This window comes from Oreochromis aureus, linkage group 5 (genome assembly GCF_013358895.1).
Source record: "Oreochromis aureus strain Israel breed Guangdong linkage group 5, ZZ_aureus, whole genome shotgun sequence".
Classification (NCBI taxonomy): Eukaryota; Metazoa; Chordata; class Actinopteri; order Cichliformes; family Cichlidae; genus Oreochromis; species Oreochromis aureus.
This window is the reverse complement of record NC_052946.1, coordinates 11,507,342-11,530,952: the sequence shown is the minus strand read 5'-3', so window position 1 is coordinate 11,530,952 and position 23,611 is coordinate 11,507,342. Positions and strand designations below refer to the sequence as shown.

Sequence of the window (23,611 nt, the reverse complement as noted above, 5' to 3'; positions counted from 1 at the left end):
ACCTCTATTTCCTTTTTTCCACTCTCCCGGCCAATTGCTTTTTTAATGCCACAAGCCAAAGTGCTGCAGCATAAGTGCTAGCAATTTCATTGTGGATGTGGTGATGACAGTGATAAAGTAGCCACAGACCCTGATCAGATCACTGCTCGACCCTTACAGGATTACAGTCTCCTCTGGATGGCCAGTGTTGCTCGTTTACCACGTGAGCCAACACAGTGTGGTGTGCTTGTGTGTTACCCATTTTCAAACGGATTTGTGTCCCTGCATGTGTGTGTCTGATTGTCTTTGCAGGGCGATTGTCATTCACAAATTGCATGGATGTCATTCAACTGCAAACACTTCAGAAATCTCCTTCCACAGCACTTCGGGTTGGATTAGTATTCATGCGGTAGCGTAGATGTGTGTAAATGCTGCGTGTTTCCTCCTGTGCCAGAAGCCTTGGGGGACAGTGGGAGGCTGTGCAGCAGGTGGACAGAGAGCGATAGGGGGAAGAGAGAGCGATGGAGTGAAATCCTTGTAAAGGCAGCTGGGCAATGAGGCAGACAGAAGCTAATTAGAGCCACAGCCTCCTTTACAACTCCCCAATTAGATCAGTTCTGTGTGCAGGCAGCAAATCAGCTGGCCGTGACAGAGTGTGAGAGGTGTGGGTTGTTTTTTTTTTATCTCTGCGTTTCTGTGGACGTGTTTATTTGCCACCAAATGCATCGCACATTCGCTCCTCTCTCCCCCTTCGTTTGGTCTCACCCAAACAAACTGCAGGCTAATTACCATCTCTCGAAAGCTACTTCCTCTTTACAAGTGTCAATTGGATGACAATTTACAAGCAACACTTGAGTGGAGCGGATGCTCTGAAAACAGAATGGAGAGCTAGTTATTATTGTTCTCAATGCATCATGCAGTGATCAGTGAGAGAGGAGGAAAGTAGGAAGGCAGAAAAGTAAATGCTGAAGCTGAGGGGTAAAAAAAAACACACCTTCATACACGGAAACCTAAAGAGAAGGTGAGTGGACGTCATTAGAAGAGGCCTCAGCTTTCTGTTACTTTTTGACTCCTGCAATCCAGATAATGAAGACAAAGCGGTGTGTTTAAGTCATATCGCATCCCTCCCCTTTTAGAGCCCCAATCAGCGTTATCTCATCACCAACCATGGCCTGGGTGTACGTGAGAAGGGATCCATCATTTGCACACTGCACGCACGTGTGAATGCGTCTGAAATTGGATGATAGAGCTCGTGTTTGTGTCTGCGTAGGCTCCCGTGTGTGCACGGGTGTGTATGCGTTTGTGTGGTGTAAATAAGATGAAGATGCTGTTTCCCGCAGGGTGCTATCTGTGCCTCGCTAATGAAGGATGGGACTTCATTGGATTAGAAAAAAAACTCTGTGTGTGTGTGTGTGTGTGTGTGTGTGTGTGTGTGTGTGTGTGTGTGTGTGTGTGTGTGTACACAGACAGTACACAGACCCCCACTGCTTTTCCACCGCTTAGGGCATAAATACCTGTCAGAGACAATTAGATCCTGATTGATTTTCTAAAGTGCTCTCTGATTGTGCCACTTTTTGTCCCCTTTCACCTGCAAATGACTGCACCGAGCAGAAGAATGGGAGTCACTTCAGGTTTTTATACACTGGTGGAAAAGATGTGTTAAGGTCATCCCGTCCGATAGGTTTCCTTTGGTCACTTGTGCCCTTGACTTGCAACACCGACTTATAGTGGTTAACCTTATTTGGGAGCCAGAGAAGCGGCTCTTTGTGTGTAGCTCAGGGGCACCGTTGCACTCTTCTGTGGGTGAGATCTTTTGTGGGAGAAGGTATTTAATTTCACAATAATTTTGTTCTGCAGAAATAATATGTCTGCAGTGTACAATTCAGCAAATGACCCCTAATAAAAACCTTTCCACGTAGACTAGTCATGGATGATCTTTTACAAGCCTCTAAAATTTCCAATGTGTGTGTGTCTGTGCAGACAAGAAGCCCAGAAGAAGCAGAAGTCCCACTGAAACACCAGCTGCTGCAGGTTATAGTGAGAGTGCTTCAATACCGCATGCTACTCACAGGTAACACATAAACGCACATACGCACATATTTAATTGTAAGACAAAGTGTTATTTATGCTTAACATGAGCTGTTGTTTCCACTTGGAGCAATTATGTGGCAACTTAACCAGCCAGGTTTGCTGACATCAGCTAACAGTAGCCACTCAGCATAGTGTTGCGCATCCCAGGAGTTATACTGGGCTGGGGCTGTCTGGGGCCCATCCGCTCTTCAGTGTCATCACAGGACACTCAGCCTCACTCATTTTCAACAGTGTGTATTTTTGCAAAACTTTGACTTAAAGATACAATTTCATTTGTACCACTAGTTATGGCCAGACAACTGTAGATGCTTCACACCTGCAAATTCAGATTTAATCTTGTTTTACCTCGTCTTGTTTTCATATCTTCTCTCTTAATTTCTCCAGATTATCTGAACAACCTCTCTCCTGATTCCAAAGAATACGAGGACACTCAGGGTAAATCTGCATGCTTTGTGCTGACACACGCGTGCACACTTGCACGCAGCTGTATCGGGGCCTAGCTGTTGTGTCAGAGCCAATGAGAGGGTTCCAAGTCCAACACTCTCTCTTTTTCTTTCTCTGTTTGTGTTGCAGCTGCCTTGGTGATTGTGTCCGAGGTAGCCGACCAGGCCAACGACAATCTGAAACAGGGGGTGAGTCTCTGAGTCAGGATACACCCCGTGAGTTTACATTCAGACTGTGTAGCCCCTGTTGAGTTTGACATATTCACAGCCCAGCGTTGCGGTTGCTGCGTCTTTATTCTACGTGGCAATGAAAGAACAATTTTCAAGCGTGACAAGATTAGACAGCTGAGGTTTTTCTCCCCCGTGAATCCTTCTTCCAAACGACTTGCAGGAGTGAAGGGGAGCTCTATTCCTCTTTTTTGGCATTTAGCTTGTTGATTTACGCAAGAGGCAAGGAAAGATGATGTCATCAGAAAGTCCCAGGTGTTTATTACAAAGGGAGCAGTGTAAAGGGTGAATATGACCCCCCAAAAAAAGAAAAAAAACCACAACTCCCAAATGTGAACTCTTCATGGAGATAATTATAAGGGAGGGAAGGGTTTGTGAATGAACTGACAAACTCCCCCTCACTGCCGAGCTCCCATGTGGATCTTTGGCTTACCTCCTCTGTTTATCACACTTTTTGTTCTCATTTGTGCACAAACGCTGACACACACACATACATACACAAACTGACAGACGGTGGTAGCACATCTCTCTCTTTGGGCATGGAAGGGAGGGAGGCGGAAAGGGATGTGATACTAAAAATGTGAGGGATGGCAGACACAGAGAAACAGGGATGGTTCAGTTCTGTCTTCTCTTCCATCAGTCACTAGATAATCTCTCTTTCTAACTTCCTGCTTCTCTTCTTCTGCAGGAAAACTTGTTGCGTCTGGTCCACATAGAATACAGCGTGAAAGGGAAGCGGGACCTTCTGAAACCTGGAAGGGTGAGCATCGTGTAGTTCTGTCTGACAACGTTACTGCTGCACTGTCAAAAACAAAGCAACACCAAAATCTGAATGCCAGACGTCTGAGGTCACTTTGAAAGCATAAAAAGACTGGTCATGTGTTTACGTAATGTTGTAAGGATTAGTTTACAACATTACAACAACCTAACATGCAAAGCTTTTAAACTGTTTCTTTTGGCAGATGTTTGTCAAAGAGGGCACACTCATGAAGGTCTCCAGGAAAAGTAGGCAACCTCGGCACCTGTTTCTGGTAATGGCATTACATCGGATACTTAGTACTACTGGTGTTAAAGCGTAAAAGTATTTCACTATTTTGTTTCTTCAGTAGTTTGAAATGGTCTAATATTAGCTGTGATTAGCCTAGCTTATCTTTAAAAAAGGCTAATTATAGGAAAGATTAAAGACAATGTGGTGGAGAAACTGTGCAATGTGAACACTCGTAACATGGTGGAAGGTTGTTTCTCCCATCTCTTCTTTTTATGTATGAGCCTTATTAACCTTTGCTGAAAGACTGGTAAATATCTAATATCAGCCAATAGTTTTGCCTCACCAATAAATCAGTTGGGCGCCAATCTTTATTCAAAGTAGCATATTTACTATTTATCCGGAGTGACTTAATTAAACTTTGTCTATAGCTTGACCTTTGTTTCAAGTGCTTTTTGCCTTATTTTACACACATTTACCAAAACAAAGCCTCGTGTATTCAGTATCTTTGGAAAGTGCCATCTCAGAGTTCAAAAGAAACTCGTGTGGTTTTAAACAAGGTAAGGATGGACAGCACATGGACAGAAAACACCTGCTGTGTTATTTAGGTAATGTTAAAATAAATGCTGGCGTGGTCTGCAGAAAATGTGGAGGAATGTTGGACAGGGTAGTGCCGCAAGTTAGGTGAGGTTTGTGGGGAAGGGTGGGGGGGCACAAGGCCAAGGCTGTAAGACCTCGACTAAACACCACACCCATCTAGCCAAGGGCCTCCCTCTCCACTCTCCTCCTCTCCCCTCCTCCCCTCCCAGGACTTGTTTTCCAGGGCCCCACTTCCTTACAGGATGTTTGGTGTGGGTCACTGGATGCCGACTTCCTGTGTATTGGGAGGGGACTGACAGCGAAGTGAAGGCCAGACACCCTGTAGAATGCAGGGAGGAGGGGTGGTGGTGCTACACAAACACATAATGTGAAATAGAGAAGTCCCATCTATTGTTTCATGTGCAATCAGTGCTGTCTCATGTTATGAATTTCCATGGGCAGCATATTTGCCATAGGGTTTTCCGAGTAGCATGTAACATTTGAGACACTCAGGATTGAATCATCCTTTTCATTTTGTTCTCTTCCATCAGTCTCTTGCTGTTTCTAAACTGATAAGCTCTAGCTTGAAAATGTTAGTGGTTGATACTTGTAGGCTATTAGGACTATAAAGCTATTTGCTCCCTTGAAGCCGACAGCTCCAGAGGTTCAGGTGTTATTTATGGGACTTTAAAGAAACTGAAGTACAAACGGCGCCGATGAAAGCAATCAACCACCTCTGTGACAGAGAGAAGCTGCACCCATGTCACAAGCCAGGGCTCACAAAAGAAAGAAAAGCAGGCTGAGTGAGTGAGAGGAGGGATTAAGAGGGAGGATGGAGATCTAGGGAGATGTCAGAGGGAAACGAGTAAAAGGGGCAGGTAAAGGAGGTGACGCTTTTAGAGGAAGAGATGAAATGCCACTGTTGAAAAAAGTAAATGTCTTGGTTGCTCAAGTGGATATAATTTGCGTCTCGTGGGTCACGTCTGTGAAATCTGTTAACTTGGCGCTTGCTTGGATTTCTGTGGAATGAGTAAATGAGCGGTGCAGGGTGGAGCAGAAGAGCTGCGGCGGCTCGAGCACAGAGGTCGTAGGCAGGGCTCGGGCTTGGCTATCATGCAGTGTTTTGTCTCCAGCCAGTCGTCCAATGAAATGCGTTACTGCTGCTGTTTGTGTTGTTGTTGTGGTGAAGGTGGCCAGTTCCACCCAGCTCTGGTTCTCAGCGTAGCCTGAGAAGGCTGTGAAGGCGAGGGGAGGCCTGGAGTCCAGAGCAGGGTGGAGAATTCCTGGATGCTGCCTATAAGGCCCCAGCGGATGTTTAGAGCACACATAAGGTGTGACCGATGATGTCATTTCTTTTGTCTGTGTTGTGAGAACACAATAGACTCTTGGTGAATTCAGGGGATTCAAAAACCTCAAGTTTGACAGGAAAATAAACATTTTCCTTACAGTAATGCCTGATTTTGTTGTGTGCATACATGGGAATTCTGTGCTGACAGGATGCACAGGGGTGAGAGTGCTGTGAAAACACAACCCAGTCCTTAACCAGCTCTACCCTCAGTGCTGTTTTGGGCAGCCGTGGTGCTTAAGTTTATATAACACTACCACCTTGTGTTAGCAGGTGGTATTACATTCCGAGTAAATAATTTTCTCATCAGGAGGAGAAACTAAAAATCTACAATAAATCAAAAGCTTAGTCAACAAATAAATCAGTTAATAAAAAATATTATGAATTAATTTATTGTTTCTGGGGTTTTTTAGTTTCAGTCCGCCATATAAATGTTGTGAGAATAAGAGAGCAGCTGAAAGTAGCCATTATATCTCAAACAGTGAAATCTTTCTATACCTCTTATATTTTCTTTCCTTTTTCTCCTTCAGATGAACGACATAATGCTGTACACCTACCCTCAGCAGGATGGGAAATACAGGCTCAAGAACACACTGTCTCTATCAGGGATGAAGGTACATTAACTTGTCCTTCCAAGTTTCATATACACGTTTTTGGGGTTTTTTTGCTTTTTACTGCACTGTGATCTGGTCTTGTTTGTCACACACAGGTGAGCAAACCCACGCTGGGCAATGTGCTGAACTGTCTTAAGATTGAGGTGTCCGACATCACTATTACACTCTCTGCCAGGTGAGCCGCTGACATTCAGAATTCTGATGTGAACAATGGCTGTCATTTCCAAAGAAATCTACACATTCAGTCAGGCACATCAGGGGCATCAGGTGTGTTGTATTTCTGTATTTCTCTTCAGTTCTGTTGGAGAAAGGGAGGACTGGTTCCACACGCTAAGTCGAGCCATAGCAGACCACGCGGCTGGACTCTGCACATTTGGCGGGCCCTGCAGTGAGGTAGGAAAAATAACTTCAGTGTAACACAATAGGATTTCTCATAGAAGAGAACTTTCATCTGAGTCATAGTAAGAAAGTATGGCAAAGAATTAGATAAGGGAAGGGTTTGATGATTCACTTTTTAAATAAATTACCATTTATAAGCCCTATCTATTTACTATTGCTGGCAATAACTTGCAGTCCAACTCCTATGATATGTATTTGTCATAAGTTCCAATAAACTCTCTCAGCTTTGAAAGCAAAAAGACTTTTCTGGCAATTATTTTGGTTGGTTCAGGCTTTACAGGGTTAAGAGTTGAATTCTGAAAAAGCGAGCTTTATTCGTGCTGTAACATCTCAACATCATTGTCCAATCAGGCCCGTGAGAAATTGTGGATGGCCCTGGGTGAGGCTGCACCTGTCCTCGTGCCAGTTTCTCATGTGATGATGTGCATGAACTGCACCTCCGACTTCAGCCTCACTCTCAGACGACACCACTGCAATGCGTGTGGCAAGGTCAGACCCAAAGTTTGCTCTCACTCAAACTTGGTTGTTGTAGCTGTAAACTTGTTTGGGGATATTGGGGACATAATCTTACCATACCTTACTGTTAGTTTGGAGATTTTCACTGTAGATATATTACAATGTCACTGATGTTCTGGTTGTGTCCGCGCAGGTGGTGTGCCGGGCTTGTTCCAGAAACAGATACCCTCTGAAGTACCTCAAAGACAGACTGGCTAAAGTGTGCGATCACTGCTATGCCGAGCTCAGGAAAAGAGGTGAAGCTTAGCTTTCCTGGTGCCTGTTTCAAAACTCACTGTACAATGTAAACCTTATTATTTCCGGTTGTTTACTTCGATAAGGTAATGAGTTTGCATTTGCCTGCAGGTGGAAGCGTGTCAGCTGCCTGTGATAACTCCAGCCTTCGGACTCACCGGGCCAGTCGTCCCCTCTCTGCTGTCTTCCAGAGTCTGCAGCCCCCTAGTCTGTGGAAGTCCCGGAAGAGCATATCCCCTCTGACCCAGGTGAACTACTAGCTGCCTGTTATGTCTACCCTTTTTTCAAACCCTGATAACTATTTTATACGCAAGAGAGTAGTCATATCACACATAATGTTATGTGTATTACCAAAGTAACATGTGATATTTAGGCAAACTTTTTAAGAACATTCATATCCCACATTCCCTTGTTTTATTTGGGAAAGTAAAGGTTATTCCCTGACCGGGAATCGAACCCGGGCCGCGGCGGTGAGAGCGCCGAATCCTAACCACTAGACCACCAGGGAGCTGTGTGAATGGGGGTGTCTGTGTGTACTGGCATCACTGGAATCCAGTCCAGCTGCTTACTGCAGTGCACAAAAACTGCCACTAGGGTTCACACTACTTTGTACCCTTTCATTTGTCTTTACAGCTGTGACAAACAGCTGACTCATCATCCCTGTCATTAGAGTTTCAGGAGTCTGAATGTCTTTTAAATTACAATTATCTGCAGGTGTCACTTGGTGTGGAGGGCTCCACCATGAGTGGGAGTTTGCAGCGCAGGAAGAAGAGCAAAAGGAAGTGGAAGCGACTGTGGTTCCTCCTCAAAGACAAGGTGCTCTACACCTTCACAGCCAGTGAGGTGAGGGGGCACAGAGTCTCCCACACCAGCCCCAAACACATTCACACATTATCGCCACTCAAGCAAAGAAATATTCTTACTGCCTTTATCCAGCTCTTCTCAAGTGCATGACAGCTATTTAACTACATATCCACTTTTTTAACTTTTTCAGCCTCATGAGCAGAACACTTATTGACTAATAAAGGGAATCTCTGTGCTCTCTCTCCCTCTCTCTCTCTCTTTCTTTTTTCTTTTGTTTTCCACAAAGCACGAGCAACTTATTAAGTTGTTGTTGCTGCTGACAGCCAGATTGGCATTTTTAACTTGTGCCTGCTTCCTTCAGGATAAAGTGGCTTCAGAGAGTCTGCCTCTGCAGGGCTTCACCGTCAAGCTGACTGAGAGGCCAGAGGGAGAAGAAAGCAGTAACATATTCCATTTGTACCACAAGAAAACACTCTACTACAGCTTCAAAGCAGATGATCAAAACACTGCTCGCAGGTCAGTGCAAATGCTTTTACAAGCACATTCATGGAGTGTCTTTTAAAAGCACATTCTCTGACTAGGAATCATAGCCAGACTACAGCAACAAGAGCGCTAAATCTTAATCACTAGACCACCAGGGAGCTGTAGCAAGGCATGTGTGGTATGTTAGACAGCAGGCAGTGAGCAGCTGATCTCCTGCAGTGCAGCATAATGTACTCTCCATGCATTCTCGCTTTCTCGTGTAAGATTGCTGTACTGAGCGTTAACAAGTCTCCTGTCTTCTGTTAATGTTTTCACTCGTTTATCTGCATTTATGTCCTCTATTGCTGATCTGTTTTGGTAGAATGTGTGACTCTGTGAAAGATGACAGCAAGCTTATTAATGCACATGTTTCTAATGTGGCAGTTTGCAGCATCCCCATTTTACTGGCAAAGAGTGGAGGTGGCAGGCTGTGTTTGTTAAAGTGGATGCGTTTCTCTTCCAACTGACTTTGAGATTTACAAAAGGCATCAATTATTATAATGGGCCATGACAATTTATTTGAATTCACTTGTGACTTACTATCAACCCTGTTTTGTAGGTTGTTGGGGGTTTTTTTGCTTGTAAAAACATTTCAAAAGAGTGCATATATATTTATTTTTGAAAAGTATTTGAGCAGGAGGTCTTCCAAGATTTAAACTGGATTGCTTTGAGGGGCTCCTGGGATGACATAAAAAGAAAAATAACTCCAAGGCACTTTCTTTTAAATAGCAAATAAAATGGATTTATTCTCACCGCGCTCCGTGAAATCTGTTCTGACTCCCTGACGAAGATTTGCATCCCTTTTTTTTCTTCTTAAAGTTAAATATAAGTGTGTCACGAGAATAAAAGAGCCTTTTTTAACTTTTAAAGTTCATATTCTTATTGAACAAAGCGTGAATGTTATTTGGAGCGCCGCTGGATTTATACAGTCGTGTGAAATAGTAAGCTTACCCTTATTAAGAGGGTAAGTAGCTATTGGGGACGCTGCTTGTCAAATGTGCTTGATTAAAGGATCATCAGCAGGCGTGAGCACCTCTGTGAAAGCAGAAGTTTTGTCCTGGGAGTAACAGGCAAACCTTAATTGAGATTGGGTCATGCAATAGGACAATGATCTCAAGCATAGTAGCAAATCTACAGCAGAATGACTGAAAAAGGAAAGAATCTGTGTGTTGCAAGAGCGCAGACGTCAACCTGATTGAAATGCTCTGGTGGGACCTTAAGAGAGCTGTGCATATATGAATGCCAGTAAACCTCGATGAACTGAAGAAAGTCTGTAAAGAAAAGTGGGCAAAATTCCTCCACAATGATGTGGAGAGTGATAAAGTCATACATGATTACTTCAAGTTTTTGCTGATAAAGATGGCTCTAAAAGCTACTGAATCATGGAGTGTTTTTAGTGTTTCACAGTAAAGTCGTCTATTGAGAAATCTAAATAAGCTGATACAGAGAATGAGCAGAAGGTGTACACAATGAGTGCAGATCATACAAACCTGTTAAATAAAAAAGACAAAGAAAGCCGTTGAGTTTTATGATCTGTTTTGTAAGATTTAATTTGTTGATTATACTCCACGAAAAACAGTGGTTAATATTCATATGTATCATATTTATGAGAAAACAGAAAAACACTGGGTGACCTTGACCTCTGATCTGTGACATAAGCTGACTTTCAAATCCAGTCAAAAAAACCCAGCAATGAGTTCGAAGGTCTAATGCTCCACTGCTTTGTGTTTCAGATGGGTCAATGCCATGGAGGAGGCCACTATTTTATAGCACCTGCTAAGTTAAATAAATAACGCATCCACTCTGTGACTGCAACAAAGCTACCTGCTGCATGTGAACTCAGTCCATCAGTAAGGATTCATCACATCAGGCCTTTTGCGGGATATTAAGTGACAATTCAAACACCTGGGAGATTTTTCCTCAGAGGAATTCTGCTGTATGGAGAAGAGCAGCAGAATCCTCGAGTCGGAGTTCACAAGAGCCTTCAGGAGCAGCTCAGATACCTTAAATACATCACCTGAGAGAAAAAAATTTATTTCTTCTGTTTGCATCTTTTTCAGTGCCACACCACAGATGTCTGCACTTTTTCCGTTTTGTTTTTTGTTTTTTTTTGCTTTTCTGGCGTATTTTACCCGAGTTTCCACTGGACTGTTAAACCACTCTTTGTCTTCTGCAGGAGACGTCCTTTCATATCACTTTCTTTGCAGTTATGCATGACACAGTTTTGAGGTAACTTCAAAGACATGAAAAGTAACTTTTGCTTCAGGGTAGTATGCATATCTTGTAAAGGGGGAACGGAGAGATACTTGGTATTCTGAATATATATTGTGAAGTATACACTGCAGATATTGAGTGAGTTATATGATTTATCTGTATAAAAATTGTGCTTCACGATGTCCCCAATAAGGGTTCGTTTTAATCATCATAGTATGTGTACATTATTGTTCTTGTGGAGTTTTACACAGTCTTACTCTTGTGTTGAATCTGCAAAGCGAAGAAATGACCCTCGGCACGCCGTCCGCTCTAAAGCGTTTGTCAAAGGATGAACATTTTTGAAGATACTTTGTATTTTTTAAAAGTCTTTTAGAAATTTTTCACACAGCTCTGAAGTGCCAGTTGCTTTCTTCCTGTTGAATGCAGTGCATTTTGCAAGTGATGAATGTGCCTCATTCTTTATGTTATCACAGTACTGTACGGAGGGACCTTGCTTTTTAATCTATTCTTACATATACTTTAACCTTATAGTATTTTGAACAGTTCAGTTACTGTGCACTCACATAAGAATATGTTATTGTGCCATTTTTATGAGGGCCTTTTTAATGCTGTATATATATGCTGCTAGATATAATCATACTTTGGCTGCTTTATTAAACAAAAGCTTCTTTAAAATGCCACTGTCAAACTACCTGCATCCTCACAGTATTAGAGTGATCTCAGCCACTCGTGCCACAGGATTTCACTCGTAATCAGATGCAGAGTTTCTCTTAAATAACCCATCCAATGGCATTATCTGTTCCTTTCAGAATGAAGATCCATCATCAGACAAGCAGCATGACATCAAAAGCACATGTTTGAGTACTGTTCAGCTTTTCTACCCATTTCCTATAGCTCACACCTACTGTTTTACTATGGTTGTACCTCTATAGCATATACTCCATTGTAAATGTTTATGTATATAGATGCATATAAAAAAATAAACTACATTAAAAGAGCTTACTTAGTGGGCGTTCGCTGTGCCGTGCTGTGCTGCAGGCTTGTTTCTTTTTTGCATTAAAATTCAGTATCAACAATGACGAGCGACTGTAAAATGATACCCACTGCAATAGCATAGTAACTTTTTGTATGTGTGTGTGTGGTTCTGGCTTTGCTGAGGATAGTTACAAGCACAACAGCACTGGATGCTCAGAAATGGCTGTGCACTTCATCCTCTTCTCTCCGACAGAATTGTCTGTTGTATTATTAGGATTTATTCCCGTCTTGTTGCTATGCATTGTGTGTTTTTTGTACTGATGTTCACGCTGTGCTTATCTCCTACTGGTGATAAATACCGGGGTGATGGAGAAATGAGAACACAATGTACCTATCCTTCTCTATTGCCTGTGGTGCTGGAAAAATACAGCTTGGTTAAGTGACCCTTTAATCCAGAAGGGGGCAGCACTACATCGTGTCAAACTGGTCTAATATGAACTTTAGCCAGCCTACATCCTGTTTATTGTCTGTGTGAGCATGAGGAAATAGCTGGTGTTAAGTTTAAAAGGAGAGAAGTGAAAATAAGATTTAATAATCAATGAAAGTGGACTTGCATAGTACTGTTAATGAAGGGACTGTTTAGTTGTCAGCCCACTGATATGGATGGACATATTTTGCTTTTAATATAAAGTTTTAAAAGAGAAAGAAAGAAAGAAAGGGGATTCATTTTATTGTTTTATTGTGTATCGGGATAAGCGTGTGCCAGAAACACACCACAGAATTTATAGTCTTAGCTTATTTGCAAAGGCCCGTGGACTTTAAAATACATGAAACTCAACTGCAAACACAGCAGACGTAGTACAACACACAGTTTGCACAATACAGGTATAGATCGAGAGCAAAAGCTCACAACTGAACAACAACAAAGTTGGCAAGTCACAAGAAAACCATTGAATAGAGAGCAGCAGATCATCCATAATTGCATTACTCAGAGTTTCAGGTGTTAATGATCTCAGTCAAAATCCAGATATTCCACATGTCGATCCCCAGAGAAGAAAAAGCTGTTTGCCGAAATGGGGATTTACATAGAGCCCTTTATACTCATCACTGGCTGCTCATCATGTTTCTGAGTACAGTCATCTTAAGGGTGACTAAGCATCTGAGGAGCCTGATCATGTGATAATTTGCATACCTTGCATCCTATTTAAAGCATTAAATTTTGGCTTCTGAGCTTAGCCGTGCAGTATGATTCTCAATGGCATAGATGAAGTTGCTTGAAACATTCCTTCAAGATTTTGCTCCATATTAACATCATAGCAACCACTAATGCAAATCTCCCATTCCACACCATCCCAAGGGTGCTAAGTGGACTGTGATGGTGACTATGGAGACCACTTGAGTACAATGAGCTCGCTGTCATGTTCAAAAAAATAGTTGCAAATGATCTGATCTTTATGACATGACTGCTCTCCTGTTAGACCCCAGCATCCTACTGAAACAGGGAAGGCGTGACCAGGTAATGGAGAACAGCTGTGTGGGTCAGCCTGCTCTAACACCACACCCTGAACTCACTGCTCCACCCCTTCCCCTGCAGCTGAACTACAAACCACACCCCACCACAGTGGGTCCATTTAGTAGAATAAACAACCATGGCAAATATACCAGTTAAGGTTAATTTACCCATAAGGTCCATTCCAATCAGTTCAACAGGCTCAGTTGCCTATTTGGGAGAAGAGGACAGTGTTGCATTACTATTAATGTATTTGTGTATGTATGTATTTCCAAGTGTTTAAGTGTTTGCTTTCCTTCTATTGGAATAGATGTTTTCTCCTTAATACAGGCCCACTAATGTTGACACTGAGCTCTCAGCTTATCTCTTGATTGCAAACCTTTCCCTGCTGGCTGTCTGGTCAGAATAGTAGATATGAAGTTTAAACTCAAGATCCCACAAAGTTTCTGGAGAACTCCTCTACGCCTAGGCACTCATCTAAGAGTTAGTGCCATGTGACTGAATGATCAAATGTCTGCAAATCCTATTTTACTTGGCAAATCTTCACTTGTCCTCACTTTTACATTTTAGAGATGCCTTTAAAGCGGATGAGCCACCCTGTTCGGGAGACCTCCAATCACATAATAGCCAGGATTTGCTCATTGAACCACTAAACACTGAACAGTCCTCAAGTTGATCATGGTTTTGATTTATTTTTATTTTTAGGATGTAAAAGAAAATACACAAAAGAAAACATTCAGAATTACATTTAGTGTTACATTTTAGATCACCACAATAGGACATCCATAATTTAGGATTCAGGCATTTCTTTTAGTTTGATGTGGCAATCATTCTATGATTGAGTTGTTTACAGAACCAGCAGTTAGCAGCAACTTTAAGACAAGTCAGGTACAGTTTTATTATCAACCCAACAATATACACTCAAGTATACAGTGGGACAAAATGTGGTCCTTCTGGATCAAAGGTCCACTCTGTAAAAATAAAATGAAAAAATAAAAATGAAAAAATTCAAATACATACATACATACATACATACATACAACTATACAGAAATAAGATAAACTAAAAGTACAATAATATTGTACTTGAATAAAGAGAGTAAAAATAGAAAACAATGAGAATGAGAATAAAGAAATACAATAGTACACAGAATAAATACAATACACAGACAGAGTCAAACAGTGCAATACAGAATAGTGCAAGTATTGGGAGTTAGAGGAGAGTGTTATGTAGTCCAAGAAGTGTGTGGTGAAGAGAGTCCAGTGTGGAGGAGGGCAGCATGGTGTTCAGGAGCCAGACTGCTGGGGGGAAAATGCTATTGGACAATCACGGCGACCTGCTCCTGATGCCGCAGAGTCGTCTTCTGGATGGAACAGGAGTAAACAGTTGGTGGGAGGGGTAATGCGGGTCAGCTATGATTCTAGTGGCTTTCCCAATGCAGGTGTAAATATCCTGTAGACTGGGTGGAGAGCTGCCAATAGCGTGCTCTTTGGTCCGCATAATCCTCTGGGCATTGACCCAGGTGTGATAGGGCTAGGTGGAGAGCCAATGAGATCGCATCGTCCGTTAATTGGTACAAGTTGTATGCAAACTGTGGGTCCAGTTTGGGGGGCTGGTTCTTGATGTAAGTCAGGACGAGTCGCTTGAAGCACTTCATGATGATTGGAGTAAGTGCTACTGGACAGTAGTCTTTGAGCTCTGGGGCTGTAGCTGTCTTTGGTCAGCACAGGCTCTGAGCACACGTCCGACTTGTCTGGTCCAGCAGCTTTGTGTGGGTTGACTTTAGCGAGAGTCTTTCTCACACTGGCTGTTGACAGGGACAGCACTTGGTTGTCTGGCGAGGGGGTGGCCCTCTATAATCCATCTTGCATCCCATTTAAAGACGTGTTTGTTCACACTGCCCCTGGATGTCGTCTGAGGTGGCCTCTGAGGTTTAGGTGTCCGGTTGCTGGTTGTAAACTGATCAATTTATGATGGCAAAGCCTGTGGTGAAAAAAAGAGGCTGATTATAAAAATGATCCAAGCATGCCTTGTGATCTTTACAGCATGCACAGTTAACACAGCTAAGTGGCTGAGAAATTTTTAAGATACTTTTGAAATAAAGCTATTCAAAGTCAATTAACTGGCAAACAAAACATTAGCACAAGCTAACAAGCTTGCTATAGCAAGCTCCTTACTACATGTTAGTGCATTCCTATTTCTCTTAGTTTCATCTGTACAAGTCACATTTCTGGATTATTACTAGCTCAGAAATCAATTGTTTGAACAACAAAAAAGCCACAACCCACCAAAGATTTGAGAAAAATAAACTGACAAAAATAGTACTTTTAGTAAAGCAAAGTCATACCTCTTCGTAGCAATAACAACAGAAAGTCAATAGGAGTTATATATTTTTTTCATTTGTACAGTGATGTGGTTGAGCTAGGAACATTATAGAAGGTCTACACACATTAAAAACATGTAGTGTTTCCCATTATGTGACATGGACACTGTTGTAGACAGATCCCAAGCATGGAGATGCTTCTCACACTGTCAAAGTGTCACAATGTTTTGTGAAATCAAAACAAGGATGTTACTAAGATATTGTTCACAATTTTGTCCAAAACTTACATCCCAAGTTTTGATGAAGGTAGAGGTGTCTTTGTACAAATAGGCAGGGAGGGCATGAAGCACACCAGCACGTTGGGCATGGATATCAGCTTGTTCCTACATCACAAGAAAATCTTTAAATTATTGGCTTACCTAGTCAAGAATGGTAGTTAAAATTGAAAAATTTATCAAATTAAATAAAGCTCAAAAAACAAGACAAAAACCCACTAACCTGGAGATTATAGCTTCTGAAGAGCTGAGACAGGACATCAGATACGGTCCCTGTGCAAACAGCTTTCTTTCTGAATAAGCTCTGGAGCCGGGGAGGATGTTGGTCCAACACATCATAAAAGTGGTTCTTCAGGTCGAGGTTCGTAATCCTGTGGAATTCTGCACAGATCTGAACACACAGGATATATTTATGTTTACAAGTTTCAATTAGTCTATAAATCTTTGCAAAATACATCACAATCCTTACACTCCAAAGGCATCATTTGTTCAGACAGGCCAGATAACAGAAGTTGATATAAAATACATCTTGTTAGATACATCTATATACATTCTTACGTGGGACTGGGATTTCAGAGTAGGCCAGCGATCCAGGATCTGACCTACTGGTAGGTCATCATTGATGATCTCTTTGCATCGCAAGGCCAAAGTTGTGTGCATCAGCTTTGTAATGAGGACAGGATTCTTTTCACTTTTCTCGACTTCATCTACAATGTGTAGTCTTAGCTGGTCATGGTGAACAGCATCTTCACCCCTGAAAATTTACTATTAGTTAAGGTTTAGTTGAGTTCTGGGCTAGTTATGTTTCATCTGTGTCTCCTTGGTTATGTGTCTTTTCTGTTCTCTGTGTAGTCTGTCTTGTCTTCTGTGTTTTACTGTTATGTTCATGCCAGGGGAGAAGTAACAACAATACAATAACTTCACCTCATTTCAATATAACATAAGAAAGCAAAAATACAAAATAAACTCCCCCCCCCAAAAAAAAACAAAAACAAAAACAAAAAAACACCAAGTCTTTCACTAATGAACACTGGGCATCAGAATAAAATAAAACGAAAAAATAACTGTTTGGTAAATATATTATTGATGGATTCACCCTTAAGTTAACCTAAAATAGACCAGGCACAACAATTTTACAGTTCAGAAGCTTCTACATTTATTTGCAACTAAACCAAGTTCTACCGCCTAATTATGTAATGATTAATCACTGCTTTTGTAAGTGTGTCCTGTGCCTACGATTTTGCTGCCCCAGTTTTAATATGTACAACTCCAGAGAACTAAACGTTAGTTTCAAGATCCACCAGTTAGCAAATGGGTTAGCCAAAGTCAATATCCATGTATGCGCTAAGTGTGAAGCAGCGCAGCAGTGCATATTGATTAAACAATTTAACCACAAGGCAGTTTATAATCTGCAAATCCAGAAACGCCTTCTAAAGACTTCTTTTAAAATAGTAAGAGATTAGAAAAGTATGAGCAGTGCCTCTGCTGGGACTATACTAAATGTGAGCTTATTAGCATAATTCATGCAAAACACTTTGGGGCCAAGGCGACATGGATAAAACGACTCATGCATGTAATTCTTAAATGCCTGCTACACTTGTACATTTATGACGATAAAAAGCCATATTACAAAGGAGAACTATAGTTTCAGAAAAAATAAAACTTACCACAAAAGCGCTCCTGAAGACAAAATTGCTGCAAAGGCGGTAAATGCAGCTAGCCAAGTGCAGAGCGTTAGCTGTTCCAGTTCAAAAGTCCGTAAAATACCACAGCACGTCCTCCTTTATCCAGCGTCAAAGGCAATGCAGCGCAAAAAAAAAAAACCTTCACAAATGTTTTTATTTCTGTTCGGATATTAACGTTCCACAAGTTTCTTTCGTGGTAATGAGCGGGCATTCGCACTCCAAGCGATGAATCCAAGATGGTTGCCAGCACTTCATAAAGAAACAGGTGGCGCATGAAAGTACGTACGTACGTAGGCACGTAAGTGACGTCAGTCTTAAAACTCAAATTATTTGAGGGCAATGTCAGAAACTAATCAATATATTCAAGTACTGATAACTTGAAAAAACAAACTTGTTCAAACTACTCAAAAAAATAAAGGTGTATTAACTTATAACAGGTTTTTAAGTAGTTGGAACTCATTTCATTTATCAAACGATTACTATTCGGTCTTACAGTGTAGGCTTCAAAGTAAATAAATGTTTTTTGAAATTCTCACCATGATCTGAGTGAGTTTAAACCTTTTTTTACTCTGAAAATATGGCTGTACGGAGCTAAACTTTTCGCTTGACAGCTAGCGCAATGCTAAGATTTACACGGAAACGATCCGCGGAAATCCTTAAAGTACTATTGGTCTACATTTTTCTTCTATGGTAGCAGCCTGGGCAGAGCCAACTTTAAACTGCTGCCATCTGTTGGCACCAATGACCGTAGAAAACATTATTGCGACAACACGTTTTTTGGGGAAAATAACAGAGATTGAAACTTTACTGATAATTTGTCCAAGTTGAAAAATGCCCTCCTCCAAAAATATCATGTGACAACCTCATTGCCTTACAGAATCATGACGTCACGCACATGTAGAATCTTACCACCACTTTGATCCTTTGGTCCTTTGATCCTTAAAACCCATAAATAGCGGTGAAACGCAATGACTTTTAGTCCGTTTCTCGCAGCAATCTTTGCAGCATTGAACCGTTCGCCAGAAAAGCCTTTTGAAATATTTGGATCCTTTGCATAGTCACTGTTTCCAGACTCAACATGTCTCAAACAGAATATCCAAAGGGACAAGAAGTTGACCCCTACGCTCTTCCCTGGGATCAGCCACTAGACCCTTACCTCTCCTCTCTTCCTTGGTGTGACCAAGTAGAAATAGAGGAAAAGCGCTTGGAAGAAATGGAGGATGAAATGCTCACGAACGCAGAGAAGGTTAAGTTATTGATGGAGGAAAATGAGAGAAACAGGGCTGAATTAAAAAAGTTGTCCTACCAGCTTCAAGAAAAGGAAGCTATTATTGAGGAGAAACAACAGGATCTCTGGGACATGGACAAAAAGAACCAGGAGCTTCAAAGAAAGCTTGATCAAGCTCTGCAGCAAAATAAAAAACTCGTCCAAGAGAAGAAACATGAGGACATGAAGAAGAGAGGGATGGACCGCAATCTCCTAGACGTGGAGTTAATGTACAGTATCGAGAAAAAAAGGCTTGGTGACACACTGCAAGCAAATGAAAAGCTTCTACAAGAGAAAAGGCAACAGGAGATCAAACAAAAAGAAATGGATCGGAAGCTTCAGAGCATCAAGCAACACAATGAAAGCTTGCAAGGAAAGCTTGATGAAGCTCTGCGACAAAATAAAAAACTTGTCCAACAGAAGAAACATGAGGACATGAAGAAGAGAGGGATGGACCGCAATCTCCTAGACGTGGAGTTAATGTACAGTATCGAGAAAAAAAGGCTTGGTGACACACTGCAAGCAAATGAGAAGCTTCTTCAAGAGAAAATGCAACAAGAGATAAAACAAAAAGAAATGGATTGCAAGCTTCAGAGCATCGAGCAACAAAATGAAAGCTTGCAAGGAAAGCTTGATGAAGCTCTGCGACAAAATAAAGAAATCCTCCAAGAGAAAAAGCAGCTGGACAGAAAGCACATGGAGGGAAAAGAAAGGATGCTGCAGGTAAAGTTCGATGAGACACTGCACAAATATCAAGAGCTGCTTCAAGAGAAAGAACAGCTGACCATAAAGCAGAAAGAAGAAAAACTTCTTCTCCAGGAGTTTGAGAGGAAAAACCGAAATCTGCAAGAACTTTACAACAAAATGAAGTACAAAGCATCTGAGCTGGAAGGAGAAAATGAAAAACTGCAAAAACAGGAGGCAACATCTAAAGTGCTGAAAGAAAGGCTGGAAGAAAAACAAGCTGAATTAGAAGAAGTGGAGAAAAAATGCAATAAACTGGAGCAGCAAAATACAGAAACAATCGAGGAGTTGAAAATCCTCATCCTCGAGAAAAAAGTGCTCATGGAAAAGCAGCTGGAAAAAAAGAAAAAACGCTTCCGCTTCTTCCAGAGGAAGAACAATCCTGCTTTTCCTGCTGCCGATGTCACCTCGTCTTCCTCCACCTCTGTTCCAGCTTAATCCCCCCCCCCACCTTAACACCTAACACCTCTCCCATTCCCCCCCCCCTTTCACACTCACCCCCCAACCAGTCCCGACAGTTGACTGCCCCCTCTAGAGCCTGGTTCTGTCATAGGTTTCTTCCTTTAAAGGGAGTTTTTCCTATCCACTGTCGCCTAGTGCTTGCTCAGAGGGGATTGTTGGGGTTTTCTCTCCTCTCTCCCTTTCCTTTACGCTCTTCTTTACATCCCCCCACCCCCACCTTTTCTTTTTTCTTAATAATAGAACAATAAAAACAATTGGCTGCATTTTAAATGTGTCAAATCAATGTCTTTATTCAAGAATACAAGAAATGGGTAATAGCTGCATGTGTGTTTGTGTGTGTGCATAATATGCATTCTTTACTTGTTGGATCCAAATCCCACAAGGAATTAAATAAAACAAGAAGACAAACAAAAACAAAACAAAAATATATTTCTCTCCCTTCCAAGGTCAGGAATCAGGATGAGGAAGAAATTAGGTCAGATCAGTGCAGGTTTTCGCACTGCTGACATTGAAAAATGCATGGCGAGATTTCCAAAATACATTTGCAATCAAATAACTTTGACAACATAAGTTTTTTAAATCAGAGAGCGGAGCTGGAAAGACAGCTTAGCTCAACAGGTTACAGGAGATCAGATGCCACCTACTTTTCATGACAATCTTCTTTGTGGCATAAATCTCCCCTTTGATCATTGATCAGTAAATGACTGCATATAAATTCAACCATTATAATTTCATGAGTAAAGATTCTCAGATGATTGAATTGCGGTTTTAGTAAATGTTGAACCTTGTTACGATTTCTGTTTTTAGAATCAATAGCCCACATTTTGATTCCTTTTCCCAAGTTGCTGATTTCACACAGATCCACTGCTGAAACGTGCCTTTGAGTTTTTCATCTTTTAACAAGAATAGGTTCAGGCAATCATTGTGTAATTAGGCTTTGTGTATGTTGGAGATGGCATTTGGCCAAATAGAGAACATGCTACTACCAGCATCATTCTTTCTCAGGCTTTTCACTGGTATCCATTACAGTTCATGGACTTCCACAAAACCAACACAACCGACTCCAGCGACCAACCAAATAGAAAAACTATGACTGCTTTTAAGGAAACAGTGCGAAATATTTCAGCCTGTTTCATTTTCAGCATCTGCAATGTTAATAATGAACATGAGTTAAAACAGATCAGCTTTCTGAACTAAAAAGTTTTAATAAACACAAAAGGTAAGGAAACTTGTGTTTGGTCGATAATTCCTTCTCGTCAGTAAACCTTATACTGTTTTCCCCCCCTTAAATGGTGCCACATTTATAAGGAAAATGTATTTTTGGTCACACCCATGAGAAACTTGCCAAATGTTCTCTGCCAATCAGGGTTTTCTGCTACTGACTCTTATTTTGAGGCTCTTGTATTCCACGTGCTGACAATCAGGTGCCTGAATGGAGCCTGATCGTCAGCACCTGTTAGCTTAGACGCTTCCACAACAGTCAGTTGCTGTTTACTCCAAACATACCACATTTCTCTGATCTGAATAGTGCCCATCCCATAAGGTATCTATAAGCTGGTAGTCTACAACACCAGGTTACAGCATTGGAGTGCACCCTAGTACCATCAAATTTCCATATAATGGGAGATCTCAGAGACACACCATGAATTGGGAGTTCCAAAAAGATAACTGTTTCCTCACCCTGTCAGCACTTAGGAAGGATAGGCAGTCCTCTACAGATTTGCAGTCAGAGTTTGCAGGACAATCCAGACAGAAAACAGACTGCGCACACACAATCTCCCTTGTCCTAGGCCTGCCCTTTACCATTGTGCTGGGGTCAGCAAAGTGTGCACTGGAACCTGAAAATGTTGAGGAATGTTACGTTCAGTGATGAGTCTGGATTCTGTCTGTGACAGTCAAATTGTGGACAAGATGTGGAGAACACTAAGCTGATTGCTGCAATTATAGGGTAACAGCTTTTGGTGAAGGGAATGTGGTGGTGTGGGGTGGCATCTGGCTCACTGGAAAAACAAGGTCAACATTAGAGGAAATCTCAATCCACAGAAAATTGAGATGAGATCTGCAATCAGTGGCAATCCCGTATCTCCACAGTTTGAGACGGAACTCTATCCTTCAAGATGACATCTCTCACTCCCAGAGACTGGAGTTTATCGGGGAATACCTCCAGAATTTGGGAGTGAAGATGGAATGCCCTGCCCTCAGTCCTGAACTCAAACCCACTGAAGACTTGTGGGATCAGCTTAGGCATGCCAGAGTAACCAACACAACCACACTGGCTACTGTTGTGCCTGTGTATGTTTCTTCCACGTGCAACTGAGGCTGTCTGATAAATGAATAAATTGTTAAATGTATTGTCTTGTACATCTTGTCTCTTTAGACTTCAACAATCCAATCCAATAAACAACAACAAACAAGAGTCAAGCAGAGAATAAGCTGTTTGGCAGAGAAAATTTAGCAAGTTTTTTTATGGGAACACTCCACAACTCTGCTGCTCAAACCACACCCACATGTGCATCTTCCTTACAGATGTGACACCATTTAAGGGGAAATACACAGGCTTTCAACAGTATAAGGTCTATTGCCGAGAAATATTGTTACAACAAAGAAATAATCGATTTCCTTACTTTTTGCTCTAAGTTTATATCAGCTGGAAACGGATCCTTTAATGACTCAAAGCAGTCATTTAATCTGCTGTTTAATAATTTTATCAGGTTGTCAATATTGATAATAAGGAAGTATGAGAACAGGGGACAGTGTCTGCTGAGGACACGGTTACTGGATATGGAGATCAAGAATGAAAGGTTATTTTCAATCAAATGAATAAAGCTGAAGAGTCAAATAGGCAGAACAGAAAGTAGGAAGATTGGGGTTGCTCTAGATACACGATCCCAGGAGCCTCAATGACCCAATACTTAACTTGAAGTAACAAAAGAAAGAGAGAAGTGAGAGCAGCAATGAAAGCGATGACAGTTGTTCATTCCCTTTAAAGATCTGAGAGTAAAAGTCACCTTGTTCCCACCTCTCGGACCCAAACTCACGTCCTGCAGCTTCTGACGCGCACAAACTCATTCAGCAGACCTTTCCTCAAGTAACTGCTGGTGCATTTTAATCAATATGTTTCAATTTCTGGAGTCTCTGCAAAAGCTCTAAAAATAGTAAAAGAACACAAGAAAAGAACACAAAAATCAGATCAATGCAGTGCTGCTATTACTGCTGTATGTAGAATGTCAATAGGGAGAGTTGTTTGTCTCAGAAGAGTACACTGACATCATTGTAGGCATTGTAGGCAGATTAGCAACTTTCCATGCTGGCATCTGAAATTCCTGTCTTGGTGCAATACTGTAGGCACAGTGGAAAAAAACATTTGAGGGGTTTTTTCGAAGGGCAGGTGCTCCGTCTACATTTTTTTCTTGTCTA

General features: G+C 41.5%; 1 protein-coding gene and 1 non-coding gene across 3 annotated transcripts in view; one reads left to right on the top strand and one right to left on the bottom strand.

Annotated features, from left to right (window-relative positions):
- Window positions 1-11,976, top strand: part of fgd5a (FYVE, RhoGEF and PH domain containing 5a) — a 32,132-nt gene extending 20,156 nt beyond the window's left edge. Inside the window, exons 8-21 of one of the 2 annotated variants that reach the window (XM_031752403.2) lie at window positions 1,960-2,050; window positions 2,455-2,505; window positions 2,644-2,702; window positions 3,430-3,501; window positions 3,704-3,772; window positions 6,181-6,264; window positions 6,360-6,439; window positions 6,561-6,657; window positions 7,015-7,152; window positions 7,313-7,415; window positions 7,525-7,661; window positions 8,128-8,256; window positions 8,579-8,733; window positions 10,473-11,976. In XM_031752403.2, the coding sequence (XP_031608263.2) occupies window positions 1,960-2,050; window positions 2,455-2,505; window positions 2,644-2,702; window positions 3,430-3,501; window positions 3,704-3,772; window positions 6,181-6,264; window positions 6,360-6,439; window positions 6,561-6,657; window positions 7,015-7,152; window positions 7,313-7,415; window positions 7,525-7,661; window positions 8,128-8,256; window positions 8,579-8,733; window positions 10,473-10,509 (1,302 nt within the window). In that variant the 3' untranslated portion in view covers window positions 10,510-11,976. The remainder of the gene's footprint in view (window positions 1-1,959; window positions 2,051-2,454; window positions 2,506-2,643; window positions 2,703-3,429; window positions 3,502-3,703; window positions 3,773-6,180; window positions 6,265-6,359; window positions 6,440-6,560; window positions 6,658-7,014; window positions 7,153-7,312; window positions 7,416-7,524; window positions 7,662-8,127; window positions 8,257-8,578; window positions 8,734-10,472) is intronic. The other variant, XM_031752404.2, reaches the window with a different exon arrangement.
- trnae-cuc lies at window positions 7,850-7,921 on the bottom strand. Its single transcript has one exon. It is a non-coding gene; the product is annotated as a tRNA-Glu (tRNA).
- Window positions 11,977-23,611: the final 11,635 nt, after the last annotated feature.